This window comes from Geospiza fortis, unplaced genomic scaffold (assembly GCF_000277835.1).
Source record: "Geospiza fortis unplaced genomic scaffold, GeoFor_1.0 scaffold200, whole genome shotgun sequence".
NCBI lineage: Eukaryota > Metazoa > Chordata > Aves > Passeriformes > Thraupidae > Geospiza > Geospiza fortis.
Window position 1 is genome coordinate 1,153,846 of NW_005054353.1, and position 25,206 is coordinate 1,179,051.

The 25,206-nt window shown below is 36.3% G+C and overlaps 1 protein-coding gene across 1 annotated transcript in view; it reads left to right on the forward strand.

The window, feature by feature from the left end:
* VPS13B (vacuolar protein sorting 13 homolog B) overlaps positions 1-25,206 on the forward strand; it is a 431,388-nt gene that overhangs the window by 304,711 nt on the left and 101,471 nt on the right. Inside the window, exons 34-35 of the mRNA XM_005423449.3 lie at positions 9,291-9,993; positions 19,097-19,234. Coding sequence (XP_005423506.1) covers positions 9,291-9,993; positions 19,097-19,234 — 841 coding nt within the window. The remainder of the gene's footprint in view (positions 1-9,290; positions 9,994-19,096; positions 19,235-25,206) is intronic.

The window sequence follows — 25,206 nt, forward strand, 5'->3', positions numbered from 1 at the left end:
AACAAATTCAGTGGGCATGGTTTAGGATGCAGTTTTGAGGCTTAAGTTAATCCAAGATGAGCTGCTGTGGTCTGTCCTTTTCCTTCACTGCTTTGTATTGTACAATGAACCAGTGAAGGAAGCAGAACAGGCCAAAAAGAGCAAAAGGTTTTTTGGTTGGTTTGTTGTTGTTTTTTCTTCCTGGGATTATTTTTTTTGGATGCTTCAAGACCCTGAACTGGCTGGTTTACTGTCATATACAAATGAGGAGACACAAATTCAGTCTGGCATGGACTTGTACACCAAGGCTGAGACAAACAACTTGTTAAAAATGGGGATATTTTGTCATAGTCTTGTTACCAAAAAACATATTCTGGAATTACTAATTTTGTAGGTTTTAGTTCACATGCCATTTCATGTGCTTTACTTCTCCAGGTAGTCTTTAAAATATTCTCAACAAATTGAAACATGGTTTAGTCAAAGATCAGTTTAGGTACAAGTTGATATAGGTGAGATTTAGCAACCTAGGAAAAAAAAAAGGTAAGGTACCGATAGATAATTTTCCAGGCATCTAGCAGCTTTAAAACCTGAGGCACTCAAGATCCCAGCACATGTTTCAGTGAGCAGTAGTGTGCCAGCAGTTGAATATTTCTCACTGGAGACTCCTGCACTGTGGATTTTTCTGTTCGTAGCATGTAGTCTGACTCAGTCTGACTTATATTACTGGAAATAATGTAGAATGAAGTTTGTTTAGTTAGGCAGCATCTGTACATGAAATCTTTTAATCTGCTGTGGATTTAGTTATTTTGGTTATTTAATTGCCTTTAAAATGCTCAAAATGGGTAAAGTATCTCATATATATGAAGAAAAAGATTATATCATTTGATTCTGGAAATAGTTCATTTAACTCTACAGTTACTCATTTAAGAGGTTGAAGATAGAGTCTGTATTATGACAGTCAAGTACCAAGTTACTTTACCACATTACAATAATGACTTTTTATTGTTCATACATTGATTCATCCTCTTTTAAAAAATTATGCCTAAATTTTTCTTTTGAGGCTTTGTTGAATTCCAGTTTGAGTTATTGACAGATATTTGGCATTTTCCTTCTGCATGTTTTCATTTATTTTACAGAATGCTAAATATTAGTCAATGGGAAAATATCCAAGTTTACTCTAATGGGAGTAAGTAACTTTGTTAAATTTCTCATGTTTGGAAGTCATATTAGTGAATGATATTTCTAATATTTCCATATTTAATACAATTAAATTATTTAAACTGCATGGAAATGTGACCAATAAGTGAGACTGGTAAAATTAGTCTGACACCAAAATCTTGATACTGAAATGTAAGAGAATGTCACAGAATTGTAGAATCAATAAGGTAGGAGAAGACCTCCAAGGTCAAGGTCATTGAGTCCAACTTTTGACCAAGCACCACCATGGCAACTAAACCATAGTGCTGAGTGCCACATCCAGTTCTTTCTTGAACACCTTGAGGGATGGTGATTCCACCAATTCCCTAGGCAGCCCATTCCAATGCTTAAGCACAGTTTCAGTGAAGAAATTCTTCCTGATGTCCTAAGTGAACCTCCTCTGGCACAGCTTGAGACTGTTTTCTTACACTTTCAGTATTAGCCTGGGAGAAGAGGCCGACCCTGACCTTGGTTCCATCCCTTTAGGCATTTGTAGAAGACTAAACAAACCTACCTCCTTCAGTCACTCCCTGTAGGACTTACCCTCTAGACCCTTCACCAGCTCAGTTGCCTTTCTCTGGATGTACTCCAGTGTCTTCTTGCACAAGTCCAGTTAGACAACATCATCATCTCTAGGCATAGGAGGAGATCAGCTTGGTCAGGCAGGCTCTGCCTTTCCTAAACCTCTGCTTGGCTGGGCCTGATCCCATGGTTGTCCTGTACGTGCGCAACACTAGGGTCAAGTTTCAGCTATTGCTTTTGAAAATATCCAAAAGAAATATGCAAGAAGGCTCTCATGGAAAAATGTTGTTTCTTGGCTTTAAACAGAGAAAAAACCCAAAACAGTGCCCCCTCTGAGCCCACATTCCCCCCCCAAAAAAAACCCACAAAACAAGAACAAAAACCAAACCAAACAAAAATAAACAAAAAAACCCCAACAAAACCAGAAGAAAGTATGCAAAACTGTGTTTAAACCAAATATTTTTTGTATAAAAGCAAAGATATTAACTTAAATTTTGAATTTAAATATGAAGAATAACACCAAAAAGCTAATGCTTTTCGTAAAAATAGTAACAAAAAAAGGCTGTGAAGAAGAAAGACTCTGCCAAATTTCAGCCTGGTCTTTTTAAATTGAAAGCCTTTATTTGGAAAGAAAAAAATTGAACACAAGTTTCTTACTGGCCTTTACAGGGTAGCAAAATAAACATATTGTTTGTATTAAGATGAAAAAAAAATAATTTTGTTGGCATTAGGAAGGATTTAGCACTTGGATATCCAAATGTTACAATTGGAACATTTAACAGAGCTTTGATTTATGAATATTTGCATCAGTGTTTAACAGAATGTAGCCTCTTACTTTACTTTTGATGAGCTGGGAAACATTGCACAAAGAAGCTGAGTTTGTATTGCTCCTTGCCATCACAACTTGCATGTAATTCCTACAGTATTGTGAAAACTGCAGTTCCCATCTGAAGTAATTCTGTAGGTCCAGAAGCTCATATACACAATTACACTTCAAATTGGCATCATTTGTTTTGCAACAGATTCTGTTTGAAAAGAAAACTCCTTAGAGGGAAAAACCCATTTGACTTTTATGAAATAAACTACTTCAGGCATCTCTGCTATTTTTGTTGCCTCATTTTGGCTTGATTAATAGTTCCCTTTTGGAGGACAGCTTTAGGTTCATTTTATAAAGGACTCTTTCTGCAGTTGGATTGATACAAGTAGAAGCAATCTGTCTAGATTTAATAAGAGGACTGAAGTTTTAATTTGGAACTTTATTAGACTGGAGGACATAATTAAATAGACAGATATGTTTGTATGTTTGCCTTTCATTATATTTCCATGTGAAATTAATATGTCAATTTGTAAAATAATTTTGATAATGGTCAGAATTAAATTCAGTCGTGTAACTCATATGCAAAACATAATAAAATTATTTTAGTTGGAGTGTTCAGTAGAACAATGTGGCAAACAAAGGTTTATTAGATAACAATGATACATTAATTAAATTTCCAAACTGCTGGAAACTTCTCAATACAGTAGATGAAGTACTTAGTACCAAGGAAGAAATTACCCAGTGTTACCTTTGTATTTCCAGTTTAAGCATAATGGAAAACAAAAATGGAACATATTCCTTTTCTGTAACTTACTTTGTCCACTAGGCAAGACTTTTATTTCCATGTAAATATTAATACTTATTAGAAAAGGAGTAAAACTTGGTCACATACAACAGTGATGGAGCAGATGTGATTGGCACTTTGATTTTGTGGTTTCACACTTGTGAGTCTTTCCATAACTTATGTAATGTGAAGCATGAGCTCATGATTGGCTGAAGAGTTTTGATCAGAGTTAAGAAATGACTGGAAATTTTACTTCAATAGTGTCATTATATGACCATAATTAATATGAGAAGCTGGAAAAAATATGCAGATGTAGATGCTTTTCCTCTAGAGCGGCTGCACTTCCAAATATTATATTGCCTACAGTTATTCTATTAATTAAAGGATTATTCAGTGAAATACCAGAAAAAGAACATTAAAATGTTTATAGTGAAATTTGCACATGCTTACATTGTTTTAGTTGAAAATTCTTGAGAGATTAAGAAATATAATGTAGCAATTCTACCAATTGTTGTAAAATGCTTCTCTTTGATTTGGTAAAAGTGTTAATTATTGGTCTAAAGTATTAGGTTTTGTGTTTACCTTTTTATTTTATTTCTGCTTTTATTTTGTTCTATTTTATGTCACCTTTTTATTTTATTCCTGCTTTTTATGGAGTAAAAAACTTTGAAGACATCACTACCATCTCAGTATTGTGATCAGAAATGGAAAATAAACAAGACTTACCTGGTTAAAATTGCAGTGACCTTAGATGAGACTATTTGCCAATGTTGAAAAGCAAATCTATTTATTGATCCTTGATTTTATGATGTACTTATCTCTGTGTGTTCTACAGGACATGCCATTTCCATGCCCTTTCTCTTGGTAGATATATGTGCCATATGCCCTAGTGAACTCAAGAGGTTAAGCTAGTAAAGTTACCCATCTCAACACATGAAAAGGGAGAATTAACCACAGTTCCCCAGCTACCAGTGTAGCTTTCAACACCTTTTCTATGGTGTATAGTATTGATGGGATATATAACTGTGAAAGGACAAGAAAATGCACTGAAGTGATCTAAGAAGTAAACTATCATCTTGATATGTTTTTTCAAGCTATTGAAAACCTTTCCATATTGCAACTTATTCTGACAGTGAAACTGTAGAATACCTCTGATTGAAGTACCATCTGGTTATGCTCAAGGCTTTAAAGCTATTATCTCAGCTTAAAATTTCAGCGTCCTATACTTTTTTCTTCACCAAACTATCCATTTTTAAACCACAAATATTTTTCCAGTCCTTTCAGATTTTATCTAAAAGTATATTTTAACAGTATTTAAATAGTTCTTAAACAATAACAATTTATCTTGATAGATGACATGCTGTGTTTTTTCATTTTATTTTAATTAGCTATTGTGGAACCAAATTCCCTTTTGTTTTATTCCTTTGAATACTGTTTAATTATAGTTATCATGCCAAATATCTTAAAGGTTATTTTACCAATACAGTTTCATTTAACATAAGCCATGTGGAATCAATAGTCCTGTTTCCTAAAGTGAATGCTTGGAAAATCTTACATTCATATGTTAAGAGTACACATCCTTTCCTCATTAGCTGGAAAGTACAGGGATTTTGGCACAGGTTCTGTGTGGAAGCATTGTGCAGCTTTTATATGGATTTTGTTTTTAGCCTTTGATGACACTGTTTAGAATAGGAAGTATCTAATAAGTAAAGCATTTTGTCTAATGTGCTGCCAGTGTGTTTAATATATGCCTGGAGGTCTGAAACATTATCTTCTCCACTATAGTAATATGCATTTAATTCTCTGAAAGCAGAAGGTCGAACTTTTAAAAGGGACTCAAAGTACATTTTCAACTAAAATAATTTGAACCACATGGGATAGGGGACCAGAGTAATGTACAGTTGGTTTTTATGGTTTAATCATGATCATGTTAATGCACACCAGTAGCTAATTAAAGAAAACTTTTATTGTTCATTTTAAATGGGTTATGTAAAGAGTAAGAGAATTGATATTATACAGCCCAATGATAAATGTTACCATTACATTTGCTAGCAGCAAGATGATATTGCTGTTCTTGACATCTTTAAAGTATTGACCCATTTCTTCCATAACAGAGCAAAGAATCTTTTTAGAGTTGTTATACTGAGATTTTTCCTTCTCATCTTCTTATCCCATTAGAGGAATACCTAAATGCTTCCCGAGTTTATTACTAGGCATATCTTCAGATTAACTTTGAAATATTGTTGGAAGGCTTGATGCTCTACTGAGGTGAAATTGATGCAAGAAGTTCCAGTGGTACTTCTGCACTTTTATTTTGTACCCAGTTGTGTTATGTACAGCTGTCTTGCAAATCATTATCCATGTGTTTCAACCTTTATAATATATGTGGTAAGACCCTACATAAGTCAAAGTTTCATTGTGAAACTGGGTGGCATGGAAAACCGTAATAGGATATGGTGTCTTTCACCTTTTGGGCACTGGTTCATATTCCATACTGCTTAATACTGAGCAGAAATTGCCTTCTGAGTGCTGTTCAGTGACCTGCATGAATTGATTTGGGGTCTCAGTAAAGTTTCTGTAGTTGAATGTCCGCATAACAGGAAACTCGGCAGTTGGGACCAATTAGCACCCTTGCAGCAGTCTGCACAGAGAACCTATAGCCTGGCTGGTGATGGAGGCAGAGCTACTTTCTTACCTTCCTAAAGGTGCTTTGTGTAGACCAGAACATTTTATTAAATACTTAGTGATTAAAAGAGGCAGAGGAAAAGAACTAGGCTTCAACTCAAATCTGTTTAGGTGTGAGAAGAGAGGATCCATTCAGAAACCAGAAGTACTGTGATTTCTTCCTCCACTTTATCATATACATGTGATGCTTTTCTCCCTGGAAGGTTGCCACTTGGTGGATGACACTGTATTTTCATTTCCTCTGGCCAAGTCATGCATAATCTAAATGTCAGGTAGCTGCAGAAATTTCTTCTGCATAGAGGAGAACAAGAGAATGTCATGTAGTAACCATAAGAGTGTCATTCACCACTGAATCATGCTTTCTGAAAACATTTTTCATTAGACTTTACTGATGTCTCTGTAGCAATTTAAAATTTCTGAGTTTAGCAATGCCCTCAACTTAATTACAGGCAGCATTTCCATGAAATGATATGGCAGGATTTTTTCACAGCTCCATCTTTTCTTTCTGCTTGCCCTCAATACATGAGCAATGAAAATGCATATTTTTAAAATTCCATATGCAGAGTTTATAATGAGAGATGTCAAAATAGCTGTTCAGTAGAAAATATTCTGAAATATTCTTTTTCTGCCTTTTCTGTACCAATTGGTACCATATGTACCAATTTTGGAAGTGCAATAGGTGCAGGATATGGGTGAAGCACTTTATAGTTTACCAGGCAGAGAGGCTGAGGTGTAAATAGCCTAACTTTGCTAGGATATCAGGAGGAATGAGGATTTCTTGGCTCACAATGTAGTGATTCATTAAAATGGTCTCTAGTTATTTTTACAGAGGCAACATTAAAAATGATATCACATTTACAAGTCAGTGATATGAGTCTGCCATAGAAAACAGCCACAAAGAATTTTATTGGTTATTTGAAAAATATGTACATGAGTGAATCTGAAAAGATTGTAACCAGAGCTGGCAAAAACCTTTTCAAAGAAAATCTCAGCTAGTTAATGGTTCTGGTTTAGGATTTCCTCTGTAATACTTTTTCTAGTATGTTTATTCCTTTAAAGGAAAGGAGAGGGGATTGCTCCCTTTGTTCCATAAAGCACAATATAAAGGAAGATTTTAAAAGCCTGCTTTTCTTTACCTCCCTCATAACCCAATTTCTGCAATACATGTAGAATCTAATACATTGCTGCATAAAGACCACAAAAATTTGAGGAAATTGAGAAATTCACTGTCCTTTATTCCTATCATTAAGTTGGTGATAAATTATTTATTTTTAATTATTTATTTTTAATTAATTATTCTATTTTGAAGCAGAAGTTACAGTACTGTTTGCCCTAGTTCATATTTCACTTTTTGAAGATTCATTTGGATGGACAAGATAAGGAGAAATTATTGAAATAGGTCCTGCAATGAAGAAATTAAATCATTGAGTCAATGTGCAGAGTCAGCTAAAAAAACCTAACAGAATACTGGACATCTGGATGGAGATGGAGAACAAGACAGAAGAAGCATTTCACTTTTGTAGAGAACTGTAGTGGTTCCACTTCTTGGGTGCTTCATAGTCTACTCAAGAAGGCCATAGTGAAGTTATAGAAGTAGAAATGGGAGGCTAAAAAGATTGAAGGTGCTGGAGCACCTTTGTGAGGAGGGACTAAAAAGGCTGGGATTTCAGTGTCTGAAGAGGAGAAGGCTGAGGCGGGCTGTGGTCGTACTTTACAAAGTCATAACAGCACTAATAAAGCTGAATGTGGACTTCAACAATTCATATGCTACAAAAGGTTGGGGGAAAGCAATGTCACTCAGAGGAGATAGTTTAAAACAATTTTTAAAAAATTGGAACTTGTTGGCCCTGAAGGTTGTGAAGAACAGACACTGTCAGTGTGTTCAGAAAGGAAGTAGATGAATTCATGGACAAGAAGCCCAGAAATGGTTGCTAAAATGACCACACAAACATGTACCCCTGGCATCCTACATGCAGCAGCTGTAGAGGAGCAGTTTGCAGGAAGTGGACAGAGTTTCTGGTACTTCTTAACAGAGTTTCCTCCTGGTGCTGTCGAGAACAGTGTACTTGGCTAGATGGGTTAGGAATCCAACCGAGTTGGGCATTTCTTATGTGACCTCCTGTACAGAGCAGAGCAGCAACTCTACTGCAGCAGCACAGATGGAAGTGTTAGTTGTGCTGCGGAAGTTATACAGGGTGAATGTATGACTTTAACCTTCATATGAATCTGAGTAATTAGTCATATATCAATTATTATTGAATTTTTGCAGATTGTTTTTTTGCCACATATTTTAGTATATGCTCCCCGCCTTGTCCTCAAGCTTTTGATAGGACTTCTACTTGCTTCATGAGCAGTATTGCAAATGGTTTTTACTGAAGTATTTCTTTGTCTTGGAATATCTCTGTCTCTTGAGTTGGGACAATAAGGTCTCTGGACACAGCCTTGCAACTTTTTACTTCAGTCTTGCACTCTTTTTGTTTGTCAGTGGTGTATGTTTTCTTTTTGAAATATTTTTATATGCAATGATTTCTCACATGAAACCCTATGACTGTCACAGCCAATACCCTTTCTAGTCTTGGTAAACTAAGAACACATTCCCCTCACCGAGATAGTCTTTAGATAGTTTTGATGTTTCCTTTAACTTTGGTGTTTTATATAAGGCAACTGCCTTCCATGACTCTTAAGACTCTTAACATCCATTTTTCTCCAATATATTTTTCAATACAGTTCAAATTATAATTTCCATTTAGTCTTTATGATTGTGTAGTGGATTATGATTATGTTCCATTTCATCTAATTACAGTACAAAATTTTAGTGACAAAGATGACTTTTTGAGCATCAGTGCTCAAAATTGGAAAACAATTCTAACTAAACTTTTATTTGCAATACATTATTTTATAGATATATTTTATTATATTAATCTGGAAATATTATGGATTAATATTATATTAATCTATAAATTAATATTATATTAAACTATAAATTTCTTATAAATTCTTTAAAGTTTTTTAATGAAGACTTTAATTTTTTTAAATGGTTTCCAAGCTTAGAAATCCTTACTGCTTGGTTGGTTTTTTTCACTTTTACTTTTTTTTGGGTCTTCAGCTATTGTGAGTCATCATTTCATTGGAACAGACACCTGCTGTGTTTTCATGAGTGATTACTGTGTTAAAGTTAACTTGGCAGATTTTTTTTATAATTCTCTCTTTTGACATCATGTTTATGTAGTGATTTTTTTTGCTGTGACTAAAGTGGAAATAGCTGGAATATGGATATCAAAGTTAATATAACATTTTCCTTTGCAGGTTTCCAAGCAAGAACAGAAGAAGATGGATGTGGCTGATGGAGGAACAGTTGAGACTTCTTCCCGGTACAGCGGGGCTCAGGACAGTGGAATTGGCAGTGACAGCGTTAAGATCAGGATCATTCAGATAGAGCAGCACAGTGGCACCAGCCAGCACCGCATTGCCCAGCCTTCCCGCCAGTCTTCCATCGTGAAGAACCTCAACTTCATTCCCTTTGACATTTTTGTCACAGCAAGTCGAATCTCATTGATGACGTACTCATGCGCTGCCTCACCTAAATCAAAATCAGTGCAAGATCAGAAAGATGGTGAGAAGATAAGCAAAAGCTCCTTGAACCTTCCAGAAACAGTCTCAGGCAGCAGCCATGATACCAAGAAGCCCAGTCAGCCATGCATCTCTTCTGTCACAGCAGATGATCTTCTGAACAGTAACCCTCCCCTGTCTGCTGGCAGAAAACCAGGTCTTCTGTCACTGGAGAGCCTGCACGCTTCCACAAGGTCATCTGCTCGCCAAGCCCTGGGCATCACGGTTGTACGGCAGCCTGGGCGCCGGGGAGCGGGGGACATAGAGCTGCAGCCATTTCTCTACCTGGTTGTGTCACAGCCCTCTGTGCTCCTCAGCTGCCACCACAGAAAGCAAAAAGTAGAAATATCAGTGTTCGACGCTGGTCTTAAAGGAGTCACCTCAGACTACAAGTGTACAGGTAAGAGCATTTAACATCCATTCCTGGTTATAACCATGAAAATGATTGCACGTCTCAGAAGTTACAGAGGGTGGTGGAAAACAGAACTTCAGGACATCTTTAAATATCAGTCACTAAATATACATATTTTTAGGATTATGCCTCACAGCTGAATCAAGTTAAGTGTGTAAAATGTTTGAAATTAATTAAGATCTAACCTTTTAGCAACCAGTTCTTCCTGTTTCTTAGTACTGCTTTCTCATTACCGGTTTGTGGCAGGGATTGTTGCATTGCTATAACTTCTCAAAGTTTTTTAAGGAAGTAAACGTTGTAGGCCAAGGTAATTTCATAAAGAGCATTATTTTATGACTGAATGTCACAATATTTTCCTATACCAGCCTACCAATAAAATCTAAACACTGTAGAATCACCTGGTGTTTTGGACATAAGCTGTAAAAAAAAATAAGTGATCTTTCAGACAGCATCAAGTGATGTCATGTATTTTAAGTTTTCATTCAATTGAGCAATAGGGTTTTGCAGCAAATTCCATCTCTTAAAAAATGCGCTTTTTTTAAAATTCCATATGCAGAGTTTATAATGAGAGATGTCAAAATAGCTCTTCAGTAGAAAATACTCTGAAATATTCTTTTTCTGCCTTATCTGTACTGCTGAAGAGAGAAATCAAATGATTGCAATTCATTTGTCTAGCAGTCAGTACAAGGTATACTGATTTCATGAGATATATCATTATGGAGTGTTACCCCAAAAAATGTAAATGAGTATGCAGATTAACATACAGCCAGAAGGATATGGGGTTTTAAATTGTTTTCTGAATGAGAGCTGTGGGTACTGCTAGTTCTTCCTTGGTAGTATTCCCAGCACAGTAGTTGTGAAAAGTACTTTTCTGTGCAGCTTTACCCAATCTTTGCTGAATAAGATTGTATCTTTTGAAAATTAGCATTAAAATAACATGCTTTTGCAAAGGACTAAAAATGCAATCAGTTCTCAGAAGTCTGAATTGTATTGGAACTTTTAAGAGGGATTAAACAGTGAAAAAGATTAGGCAGTGGAAGAAAAGATACTTAAAACAGGGAAATTTTTTCTCTGCTATATTTTATTAATCCTTCTGTTTTTGTCTTTCTCTGCTGTTCCTTTTCTCTCTTGCCTTGAATGAAACACATTTGTGTCATGAATTTGATTGACTCTAGATTCTGTGTATTTCTTATGTACTATGTAAAATGTCATTGCAGCAATTAATTTGAAGCAAACTCACAAAGCAAAGCTTGAAAGAAGCTTGGAGTAGGTCTAAGAACACATCTTCATTAAGTTAGTGCTTTGGAAAGATGCAATAGGACTTCTTCATGTCTCATGTGTGAGGCATTCAAGCGTGTCCTTGGTACAAGCTGCCGCCACCAATGAACTGGACAAAGTTCTGTCCATTCTGCTTCTACAATTACCTCCTGAAATCTGACACCATCTTCATGTATATGGCAGCAATTCTACAAAACACAAGCTGTAATAAAATCTTCTTATAACTTGAAAGTGCATTAGAGAACACAGAAGCATGGCAAGAAGTCTAAATAATAAAGATAGTAGGAACATACAGCCTGAGAGCTGCTCAGTCACCATAGGTTGCTCATTGGGAGACTAAAGATTAGCCATACATGGGTCTTACCCCTTTCTTTGGCTTTAAGTTTCCATGTCAGGCAAATGTAAAGAAGTGTGGAGATAGGACTCAGACATTATGTAAAGGCAGAAGTCCTGGTCTCATACTGCCTTTGTGGGCAGTAAATAAATGCCTTCCTCGTGTATCACAGAATCCTGAGCTTGCTGCCAGTGCAGTAGCCCTCTTGTCAAAAGAGTTTGAGAGGTGGTTGCTAAAGTGCTAGTACCTAAAAATACCATCCTAAATGTATTAATAAGTTAATAAAATTAAGGCACACTTCCAGTTACACACTAATTCACTCAGCAAAGAAGGTAGTATAAAGTTTTTATTGCCTCTTGTTTAGGAAGACCTGCTGTGCTGGTAATCACATCATTTAGGATTAACGTTGTCATACCGCTATAGTAACATATTGGTTTTGGAAATTTCTATTTTCCATTTCTAATATGTATTAGAGGGAAAATAGCCATGAACTGTATGTATTATATATATGTATGTGTGTGTCTGTGTGTGTACCTATTACACACACGCTATATATTGCATATAATATAATACAGAATAAGGAGCTCTTTGTGGCATTTTTTGTGCTGCTGTGGTTGATTTCATTGATCACACCAACTTCTCTTGGCATTGTGATTATTTGTTGACAGTTTTGTCTGAAAGAGATGTATCGTCCATATGAAGAACAATATAAAGTTTATTTGAAAGAACCAAGTTAATTTCTCTCCTTCTGTACAATACACATGCACTATATTTCTTTATTTCTCTGTGTATCAAGGACTGGAGAGTGGGAAAAAGGCATAAATGATGTTTAAATTGCAGTGAATGTTGCTAAACTGTATTTCCAGTTAGCCTCTCTAGAAGACTGTTCTTGTGTGTATACATACGCATGCAAGTAACTGTTATCTAACACAAAATGGGGAAGAGAACATAAGATAAATTTAAAAGATATTTTTAACTGGATTATAACAACTGAGGGAGCATATTTCTCCTTGAAAACAAAACAAAAAAACAAACAACCAAATCATAGACCTAATGAAAATATTGTGTGCTTCTCATCCTGTGATGGAGATAGGCAACAGCACAGCAGCAGCTCAAAACTTCAGGCCTGTAACATTGCAAATTTTGATCACAGCCTAAAAATTGATACTTGTCTGAGCAAAAGTAAAATTACATTGTTATAAAGTTTTTTGGTAAACCTATGGGGGTGTTTTCTCATTACTTTAACAAATATGGTTAAACTTACGTAGTTAAGCTATATATGAAATACTTACATTGCATTCAAAACATGCAAATAAAATCTCTGCCATTTAAAATCATTCTATGTATTCTATGCATTCTACAGCATATTCACTGCGTAGGAATGTTTTAAAAATTGTTACTATCAATTTTGGTGTGAAATTCTGAAGACTTGAATACTGTTCGTTCAACAGCCATAGATTTAGGTCTTGTGAAGTATTGTGCCATTTCTTACAGTTTTTATAAAAGAAAAAAATTTACAGTTCTGAAACAAGCCTCAAATCTTTGCAAAGCAGAAGCAAATGCAGAATTCTGTTGAGAAATTTGGAAAGTCTTATTTTTTGGTTGACCTAAGTTCCACAAATAAACTTTATGATAAAGAAAATCTGGTGATAGTCGGGATAGAGTTGTGCTTTTCATCCCTCACCTCCCAGTAGCGTACTTCTAAGAAATATTAGCTGTAGGTCAACAAAGATTTTCTAGACTTTAGAAATGCTTCTAATAGGTAATTTGATGACAGTCTCTTTTATGAACCTTTGTATAAAAGAGAATAATAGTTAGTCCTGGGCTGGTGACAGAATTAAGGGCTACTGCTTCATGATGGTTTACTGCTTTGAACTTTATGTAGAAATGAAGATTTTATACTGTTATGAAGCCATATGTATTTTATTTGGGACAAGGGTTTTGTTATTAGTTTTGAATAGAGCATAAAATTCACAATCTTGCACATTAAACTATCACTCCCTTTGTGAGACAGAGCATTGTACAGTGGCTGAAACACCAAATTTCATCCAAAGAACTTGACTCCTCCAACACTAACTGTGTTATTTATTTCTAGCTTAATTTCTGAAGCACAAAAGAAATAAGAACTTAAGAATTAAATAGTAGGAAATAGGCCATTGAAAAGTTCAGCATTCTTAGTTTATTAATTATCAGTCAGTAGCAGCACATTTCCATCAGACCAGTCTCTGCATGTGGGAGCATTTGCCTGCCTGGGAGCCAAAGACCCAATGATTGTGCTTCCTCAGTCTTCTCTACAACCACTTCCACTGGAAAGTCAATTTGTAGGAGGACACTTATTAGGTTCTTGAAATGTTAACTCAGTTTTATTATGGTTGTGCTAAACTTCTTCATTTGTGTTTTGTAATTGTGCAGCTTGATTGCAGGTATACTACTGCAAGGTACAGGAACTTAAAATCAAAGTAAATAAATTAATGGAATAAATTTTAACTCCTTAATAAGTGGCACTAAAAAGACTAGTTGCTCCTTGAGTTTACTTGTAAGATTCTGTAAAAAAAGACTGAAAGATACTGTAAAATGACTCTTTTTTATTAAATGCTCATCCTATATTTAAAAAAAAGGCATCTGCTAACTGTTAGTTTTTTGCTAGCAGAGTTTTGGCCATTTTTACTTAAATAAAGTGGGTGCAATTGTTTTTAATGTAATCTTATAAACTGCTTTTATAAATATTTTTTTATATCTTTATTTGCTTTGTTTCAGGTAATGTAATCCAGATACAAAATTGCCTCATTTCCTGACCACTGTGCTCTGGGCGTTCTTGAAAAATCTTTTTTCTATTTGTTTGTTTGTTTACTTTCAAAGAGGAGGTTGTGGTGCTTGGTTGTTTCAAGGGAGAGAAATTTCTCAGTAAATATCTGTTATGCATGGAATTTCTTCAACTTCCGCCAACCGCTCATTTGCAAAAAACAGTCATTGTGGGGCCATCCAGAATTATTCTTGATTTTTATTTTATTTTATTTTATTTGACACCCACGCCTTTGATGGCAGGGGGTCCATGAAGAGCAGATGCAGTAGCTAAGACCACATGTAACCTCTGATCTAATGGAAAGCCTTTTCCAGGCTTTTGCATGAAAAGCAGCAGAGGCTGGCTCTGGCGGGCAGCCTGCTTCACTGCCTCTGTGTCAGCCTGTGCTTCCTACATGGCACAGCGAGGATTTAAGGCTGTTTCCTAGCGTGGCATTGAGGGAGTTCTGCTGGACTGTCACCTGTTCCCCTCTGGGTATATTTATTGTACATCTGCAGTCATGGATGAGGGGAGAGCAGTGCAGCCCCCACCCATAAAGCCAAATTGGCCTGGGAATGTGCATTCCTCAGGTTACTTTAAGTGCTCATTTTTGAGCTTCTGACACAGCACTTGCAAGTACGCTAGCAGAAATGTTTTTCCACTTGTGTTCTTTAAATTCCAGTGGAAACCGTTTTGAAAGCAAGACCAAACGTTCCACTTCAGAGTTTCGAATGCAGAGATGATTGCAGCATCATACTGGCTTTTAAAATTGACTGCAGACCAAAATGTGATTCATCCATTGAAATAAAAGCACATTGCCGTGCTCGGCTGGGCTGGGGAGCGTTCCAGTCGAGCAGGCCCCACCGCTGTCCCACTCTCGCGCTCGGTGGCCTTGTCCCCTGCCCGGGGCTCACGGGGCTCTGCTCCCTGAGCTCCCCCCATTAAAGCCTCCCAGATGGCCCCTCTGCTCCCTTAGCTGGCCTGGCTGTCAGCTACGAAGAGGAACAAAGACACATTTTGGAGAATGAAAATCTTCAAGATGCAGAATTTCTCCTGCCTTCCTGGTTTCCTTTCCCCTGAGTCCCTGTTCTCTTCAGAAGTTTGGGGTTTGCTGTCTGCTGTTAACAGAAGACCAAGGGAATAGCAGTGAAATCAAAAGCTTGCAATTTTAAATCAAGTTTAGGAAGATATTTGATAAAGTGAAGTTCGGAGCTGAGGTCTGGATCTCAGCAAGGCTAAAAGTGGCTTTGAATGTTTGGTTGAATTCAAAAATAGTTAGAGATTTATTTTTTTTTTTACTTTTTATTTTAGAGGGGAGGAAGAAGGTAAATGTGGTTCTGTTGAATGTTTCACCTTCTCAGTCTTACAGATTTTAAATTACAGTCTTGAAATTTAAAGTTTTGTTGATGTGTGATAGTTGTCTCACTGTTTTTCTTTTGCTGCCGCAGACAATTTTTTCACATGGTGTAGAGGATAAAATTTCTGGCCATCTTCACTGCTCCTCGCTTCTCAGTCCTTTCTTTTCTCTATCTTGGCTTGCTGTGGAGTAATTCTAGCCTCTCCTTTTACTTATATATGCATCCCCTGGGTTTTCTCCAGCATTTTCTTTATACAAATAACTGCAAATTTAAGTGTTGATTTTTGGGAGAATCATAGAAAATGGAAATGGAAATGACCTATTATAATACATTATTCAGAACCAGTTCCCTGCTGATGCATAATTGTTCCCAATTGTATATTTTATAGTGTTCTGTCAAGTGTATTTTTAAACATTCTGAATGTCTCCATCATTTCCTTGAGAGACAAGAGTGCTTTTTCTAATAGCTCTTCTCATCACAAATTCCTCACTTCTCATTCTAAAATTCTTTTTTTTTTGTTCAGTTGCTTCTCTATTTCCTGTGATTTTGGCATAGGGATTGATTGACTGATATTGCTTTATTCCTTTCCTGATTCTTGATCCTCTGAAGATGCATGTGCTGTTTTCTACCTTAGAAGATATTTTAACAGGGTCATCTTTTGGTTGTTTGACCCTTGAGATAGGTATTTGTCTTACCCTCACACATTTTATTTGGAACTCCCCTCAAGTTTTTGATATACACAAGCATAGTCAATTTTGAAACCTCTGGATTTTAGCTTTCACATCATTACATAAAAACTTAAAACTGGACTATTTGGCTGGATAGCCAAGTTTGTTACCCAGATTCCAAATTAACTCTGTGCTATGGGCTTGGAAGCACTCAAGTTGGCTCTTTGCATGGCCCTTTGATATTATTCACTCTGATGCAAAATTGTCAATGCAATCTCCTGCTTCCAAAATTAGCTGAGTTTCACTTGAACTTAAAAAATGCTTGAACTCAGTAAGACCAGTGCTGGGTTAAAAGTAATATATTTTGTTGGACTTCTGTGTTAAGGTTTCTTCATGTTGTGTTCCTAATATATGAATTTTGGAGTCCTTATCATTCGCATATCCCAGTCCTACAGTGCTGCAGGTGATGAAGAGATGAGAGTGTTGCACTCCTTAGAGATATGTCAGAGCAAAAAAATCTCCTGAGAGTCCCATGGTTGCTTTATTTTTGGGTTCTGTACTTAAGTGCTGCAGTTCCCAGGAGCCTGAGGGGAGTTTGTGTAGTTAATGAAATATACCACAGAGGGATTTTCTGCTGTGTAAGTTCTTTTCATCAGAGATGTTTTCTGCTTGAAAGTGCTACAATTTTGAAATAATTATTAGGTATTTAATAAGGTAAACACATCTTAGGATAATAAAACTGCCTGTAAGTGTATTTTACAAAAGAAGTGTTCAGCTAAATGTAGTGGATTTTCTGAAAAGCTGGTAGAAGATATAGGTTGCTATATACAGTATGTGATGATATCTTCCAGAAATGAGACTAAATAATGGCATATTGCAGTGTTTTGTGCCCTATTAATACACCTAAATATATTAGTACTTACAGAGGAACTGTAATTTAGAGATGAATTTAGTCAATTCACTTCATTGAGCAATATTCAGTCATTTTTACAATGCTTTACGCTATATATTCTGGAAAACGTTAAAATGTTAGCTGCTTATGATGTCTACCAGCACAAAATAAGATATAATTTTATAAATCCAACTCAGAGATCCTTGTTCAGAACAGCTATAAATCTGTGTTTTGGAAAAAGTGTGTACCTTGGTGATAACGAGGATGATGATGATGATGATGATGATGATGATGATGATGATGAGTAACAGTAGTAGTAGTAGTAGTATTGTCAGTATACTAGAAAAATGCCAGACGCAACAAGATATTCCCTAAAACAGTTACTATAGAAAAGAGAGTGTGCCACACAACTCTGGTTATTGCAATTAATTGAAAGGGGTTAAGAATCATAAAAATGTGAAAATTTTCATGGAAAATGTACAGATCTGTTGTATGCAATGACAGCTCTTAAATAACTGTTGAGACCTGACTTTATAAATGTGTAGCAGGAATAGAAGGAAGAAAAGGCTGTAATGTATATGCCATACAGTGCAAATACTGCTGTAAAGTCATTGCCTGAAAATTGATCAAATAAAAACAAAAGAATGTGCTAACTTTTGATCTTTTCCATATAGATCTAAAGTCATGATCAATTGGTTTCAGTAGGTTCTTTGAAATCACATAAGGGCTCATATGTGCCAAGTTTTATATGAATCACATGATAAGGTCAAGAAACACAAATTCCAAAGCTGGCTTTATATACCCAGTCCACATATGACTGTGATACCACAATACCATATGTTGACTATAACAGTAGTATGTAAATCCTGTTCCTGAAAAGAATTAATTCAGTAAAACTCAAAGCAATTATAGCAGTTTTTAATTGACTGAAAAGGAGAGAATAGCTTCAAGAAAATTTCCTTAAGTTGAGGATGAGACAGATATTCAATGAGTAACATAACTGACTTCATAATAAACAATGACTGATTATTTATAATTAAAGATAATGCCAGAATTGAGAATGCTCATAGAAGATCATGAATCCCTAAAGATTAAAAAGCCTCTTTACCCAACTCTTTTTGCTATGTGTGATACTTGGAAAATGAAGACCAGAATAGCCCTTGGATGGATTTAATTTTAATGTGCTTCTGTAGTATTACAGACTGATCAAAGGAGCACCATTCAAGGTGGTACCCAAGAATAGCTACCGGTTAGCTATTGAGGGAAGCTGCAAAGGGAATGGTACAACAGCACTGTTGTCATGCTCTGTTCCTGAGCTCTGACAACATTCTGGGTTTTTTTGCCTTTATAATTTACTTTTCCATTATTATTTTCTCTACTGAGCCATGACAATACAATCTAGTAGCAGGTTTTGAGTGCAGATTCTCTTCTAAGAAGTCCTTAAGTGTCATTGCTTAATCATTAATTAAAGCTGAAATAATGTGCTATTTACAGTCATCTTGTTTTATTGATGTATTTTACTCATATTTTACTTGGGATTTTTGCATGCCTTCTAAATTTTTTGTCATTTGGGCTTTGTCCTCTTACCCATGAGTGTATGCATTATTCTACACATGCATCTAAGTGCAAGTGCTATGTAAACAAGTTATATTATGTATAATATTTGCCATATTGCATTTAAAATTATTTCATTTTGCCCAGTCAATTTTGTATGTAGCATTTTGTAATATATCATATTCCTGGAATATAATCAATGACTGTGATGGTTATCATCTGTAGATCCTGGGAAGACTCTACCAGAAGCTCTGGATTATTGCAAGATTTGGTTGCAGACAGTAGCAGGAGAGGTAGATGCTAAAAGTGGTATTCCGCCTCCTCTTATCACTGTGCAAATTAAAGACTTCCTTAATGGACCAGGTAAGTGCTGCACTTTAATCTTTCTTTTCTAATGTAATCTGTAGATATGCACACATGGACACCGGATGGTGCCTGAGCAACCTGATCTAGTGGAAGGTGTCCCTTCCCATGGCAGGGGAGTTTGAAGGAGATCAGCATTGAGGTCCCTTTCAACCCTAATTATTCTATGACTCAGTGATATCAGATAATCAGAAATGTTTCTGTAATCAGAAATTGTATTCCTTGCTCACAAATGTGAAATTTTCCTCTGGCAATTACACTGAATGAAAGTGAAAACTGGGGAATGGGCAGTCCTGGACCAGTCACTCACTGGTTTAGCGTTTAATTATTAATTTTGTTCCCACAGTAAGTTTAGAAAGGCTGAATTTGTCAAATTTCCAGCAGAATGAAGCCTACCTGCTTCTAGTCTTAGAAAACTGAAATGTTATTGCAGTTGTGTTTAGAAAAGATTACTTTTATAATGTTTCTGAAGATTTTTCTGAACTATCTTCTCTTGGGTTCTTTGAAATCTGGATACCTGGCTCTGGAATTCCAATCACCTAAGTGCTGACATTGTAAATTTAAAAAGTAATAGTGATATTGTGTTTCTTTAATTAATGTAAGTGGTGTAGTGTAGAGGTTTGTTAGCATTTGCATAACATAATGTGACTTGAAATTCCACTCGTAGAGCATCAGAAATTCTTGCCAATTGCATTCACTATTTTGTGAGGATATATTTATAGCTACATTACAGTGAAATAATTGAGGTTATAGTGAAAGTTAGAAAATACATAACTATTTTTTAATTTGCGTATTTGTTATAGTTTGTTGAATTATTTAACCTACTTTTTTATCCTGAATATCCTTACTTCACACAGCACAGTCATTATCAGCCATTTAGTGAGGAGCTCTTGAGTACAGGATTTTCCTGTTCATTCAGTTACCTCTTCATACAGTCTTACAGCACACTATCTAATCTTGGATCTGCAGCAGAATTTCCTTTGCATGCCTTACAGCTGTAACATCTGAGCACTACAGAAATACTAATTTACCTGCACAACCCTCACATGGATGATGGAATACTATGCCCTTGCCATCCACAGAAGACAACTGAGGCACGGGGACATTAAATATTTTCTCATTTTATTAAGGTTATCAATTTAAAACACACCATTTTACTTTTCCAAAGTACTTGAAAATACAGAATTTGATGTTGGAAGCACAGCTCATATTGTCTTTGAGTAAAGCAGAAAGCACTTTTGAATATCAAAGCCCAAGCCATCAAACTGAGTAACCAGTGAATGAGACACATATATTTGACCCCAACTATAAATACTGTGGTTAAGTAGCTTGAAAAAATGTTTTTTGCACACAGGCAGAGGTTTCAAGGAAACAATAAAGTATGTGAACAACCTCATCATTACCCCCTTTTTTTTGTTTCCCAGCTATCTAAAGACATAATTTCAGGGAACACTTCTGTTATATTGGTCCATATTTGGGTACATTAGTAGGCCTTTGAATATTCAGGCCTTACTGCTTACTGTGTGTTCTGCTGCCATTTGAGAAAGAAAAATGGTTAATTGATAGTAATGATGGCTTTTCATTCTAATCAGGAACAGCACAGGAGGGGTTAAGATATCTTCTATCAGGGACCTCTTGATCACTGCTGCCAGAATGGTTTTCTTTTATCCTTCTGCTACCAGTTCTTATATGTCCTCTGTCCCCACATATGTTAGATTTCCATATTCCCAGACCCTTCATTTGTGCATTCCACTTCTCTCAAGGTTCTCACTGTAGTTTCTCGGCACAGCCTTTATATTTAATTTCTTACACAACTGAGGGTGTTTCCCTGATGCTGTCCTGTCAGTAGGACAGATTCCTAGTAAAACTAGCAAACATGGAAGTTGGCACCAGCTTGCAAAGTATATATTCACAAATAGTGTAAGTGTTCACCCCAATTTCACCAGTTCAGTTGTATCTTGCATTAGTGTTAAATCTCTCCCCTCCATAGTGTTTTGCTGAATAGGGAACTGGAAAACCATAAATTAATGCATCATAATCTTCAATCTACTTATTCTTACAAAGCATTTAAAACTTCAGAGATTTCTTCCAGGATCTATTCTTAGCCAAAAGGCTTTCTTTCATCATCTTTTTGCTGCTAATTGGAACTATCATTACACATGACTCAACGGTAATTTCTCTGAACTTTAATGAAGTGTTTGCCAGGGTAGTATAACAAAACAGCTCCACCATCCCTTGCAGATTTTTCTAACCTCAGCTGTTACCACTGAGATCCTCTTCAAATAAACTAATCTTTACCAAGAAGCCTTCCTTGGGGGATGGAAGTTTCATTGGATGAGTAATGGAAGGCTCATTCTGCATGTGATTGCGTCAGAACAGCACATGCAGAGAGTTACAAGAGCCTGACAGCTCCTCAGCAGGCTACTGGAAAATGAGTTACTAACTGCCCTGTGGGACAAGAAGTCCCCTAACCACAGCTTCTTCCAGGGTGAGGTAGCTTGGCCGTCAGCAGGCCTGGAGAAAGTGTTACGCCACCAGATCCTAGCTCAGCTGGCGCTCGTTCTTTGAGGAGAAGAACCTCAGCAAAGCTCCCAAGAGCTCTTGCAAGATCAACAAACAGTATGTGTGATGGGAGACGGCTCAGCTAATAAATTAAATAAATAAAGGCACCAATGGGAGACAGCTTAGCTAATAAATTAAATAAATAAAGGCACTGATGGGAGACAGCTTAGCTAATAAATTGAATAAATAAAGGCACCGCTGGAGTAGAGTTTTGTTGCAGGCCTTGAAAGCTGTTCTTTTTGGTGAATATCTGGCAAAGAATGCTGCTGCTAAGTGACCTATTTTCTAATGACATAGTGTGTGTTTCATGGTCATTTATGTATCTGTGGTTTATAACTGTAGTAAGTGAATCGCTGAAATGCATTGACTATACTGGGAGGTGCTGCCTGTTGGTTACAGATGATCAACTGTTCTGAAAAGTCAGCACATTTTTGAAAGCTGTGCCTATGCAGATAAAAATATGTAGTAGTTGGGATAACTATACGGTTTTCTGTGTCAATTTCAAGTGTTCAGAGTTCAGTGGTTTAATTGTAATACCATTTTTCTTTCAAGATACATTGTTGGTGTGCTGAGGTTAAATTTCAAGTATAAGAATCCTATATTTTATAATGCAAAATACTATCGAGCAGTTAACAGAAAAAAATTTGCAAGTGTTTCCCAATGTTTGCTGTGTTGGATAAAACCAGTATTCCTTGCAAATTGTGTCTCAGCTGAAGTAGATAAGTAGATGGTGTTCCACAGAAAACTCGTATGGTTTCACCACACAGGAAACCAGTTTGTCAGTCTATATTAGCTCAGAGATCAAAAAACTACAGCAAGTAGCTAAACTTGGAAACCACTAATTAAATGAGAATAACAGGATACATTAATGCACTTCTTGCCACATGAGTTGATTATTTTGTACATTTTTGGCAACTAAAGAAAAACTATATTTCTTCCAGATTTAAGGTAATAGGATCCTAGGAGAAATAAGCATTCATCATCAGGCCTGTGGGAACATGCCTCAACTTTAACCCCAGAATGTATTAAAGGACTATTCGTTCTCTTTTTACAGAAACTAATTATGTAAAATTTTTTAAATTCCATTTACATCACTTTACATGACCCTCTATCTTTTATATTCATTCTGTTACTGGGTTGTAGATCCAATTTTTGTCTAATGCATTAAAGTGAACTATTTATTGCTTCAGCATTAGATATAATTCATTTTGTGAGGAACAAATATGACCGTCTTGTTTTAATAGGTTTTTAAAAATTATCCTCTTTACCTTTTAGTCCTCCTGGATTTTTTTAAAATCACCTTTCTTACCTATAAAAGCTGTCTTTGATGTGGTCTTTCTGGATGCAAATGATGCAAGAACATGTCTATGAAGTACAGCTTTATAAAAATTGCCTTTAAATACTTATACACGCAAATTATGGATGATAATCTGTAATTAGTGGATTTAACTTTATAGTGAAGTCCTCTTTCTGCAGTGGTTTCTTGGGAAGGGATTGGGTTAGATGTGAAGTAATGGAGGTTCTTGATAATTCACCTTTATAAATAATTTCTGCAGAAGACAGTATCCAAATAAACTAAGAAATGTTGTGTCCCACTGAAAAATAAAGCGAGAACTGGGGAGCTGGTGGGTTTGTCCTTCATGCCAGTCCGTCCACACATGATCTGGGGACCACGAGGGTCGCAGCAGGGGATCTCGGCTCAGGTATAAAAACAATAATCAGAACTGCACCATGGCGCTCTCTCCAGCCTTTTTTTCCCCACTGTTTGCAGAGGCAACAATTGTATCCATTACCAAGGTCAGTGGTTTGGAGAAACCTGGAAAATAGCAGCTACCAGAAACCCTCTAGAATAATATCTCCAGCAGGTGATAGATTAGTTGGAACAAATTGGAACCATTGCACTTCAGCAATCCTGGTTTCTTTCAAGCTGTTTTAAAAATGTCGTCATTTTAATACACAATATCAGCCCTGCGGAACAGTCCACAGCAGGTTAATTTGAATCATATGATGTATCACTGCCCTCAGCTGACATGAGCTCCGTTCCATGTGTGAAGCCATAATAAATCCATTCCCAGCCGAGGCAAATTCCCTGTGAGAAGGTGAACTAATCCAGGCCTCACACTGGCATGTTAGCCCTCCGTAATTGAAAGCAGGGCCACCTGTTCCCAGCACAGTTAGCCTATAGAGAGAAAATTAGCATTAGATCAGATACTTAATATATTGAAAAATCATTCATACTACTTGCAAGTTCAGCTGTGGGCTGCTTAGCATGACATCATATATAAACCTAGGAATGTGCCCACTTGATCCCAGTTTAACAGTTTTGTTAACCATGGTGTTTGTTAACTTTGAAAGGAGAATTTTTTGATTTAATGAGAGCTGACACGTGAGAAGGGGAACTAGCCAGGGTGCAGACTTTTCTAATTAACTCTGGGTCATTTGCAAAACTTTTGAGCTTTCTAGTAGGGCTTTTTTTTCCCTTTGCTCTTTTACAAACAAGTTTTTAAAGCACTGACACTGTAGCCATGAAATTATATATATTTGATTAAGAGGGCAAAGAGAAATATTCCAAACAGGTGTACCAGCCTGTAGGTATTGCTTTGGACTTGACACATCTATTGTCTGTAATATCTGTGTAATAATGAGGAAAATCATCAAAGTAACTTTCTAAAAACACTGTCTACAACACTTATTTTGAATTTCGTTTCTTATATGTCTGAGTACAGAAAATGAAAACTGCACACTGCACCCACATGGATAAGTTGAAAAATATTTTCTTATAATCTTTTTCAGTCTATTTGCATTCTTTTAACGCTTGTTTCAGACATTTGCTCAATTTTCTGAAACATTCTTTTTTTTTTCTTCTTCCCATGTGCTTCTTAATATAGATGTATTATTCAGCAGCTAAGCAGAAAATAGAGGGTTAGTATTTATGGGTTCTTTTCTTTTCCACAAACGTGTTCCATGACCTGGAACAATTTATTTCGTCTCACTATATTGTGCTTCATCTTCCCTGACTCTCTGTTAAGAGAGTTAATGTTTCCCTTAGCCTGGATTTTCCTTTCATGATAGTGCTTCCTGATGCCCCCACTATAATTTTTGGCCTCAGCATTCAGCCCTTGGCACACTTCTGTATTGTACTGAGCTGTATTTGATAGCTGCACAGTTGCTTAATTTCAGTCATCATCTACTGAATGGCAGTAACCCTCCATTGTTTATTAATGGCATCTTTGGGCTTCTTGACCTACAACAATTTATCTTGCTTTACTTGTGACAGTTTTAAAAAATTAATAGAATTGCATCACTCTGAGCCTTGTCTGAGGTCTCAGAGCTGGAGCTGTTAGTGCCTAAGTGTCACTTTCACATAATGTCAGTGACATACTAGGTCATGGAAGAAGTTGTTATTCCTG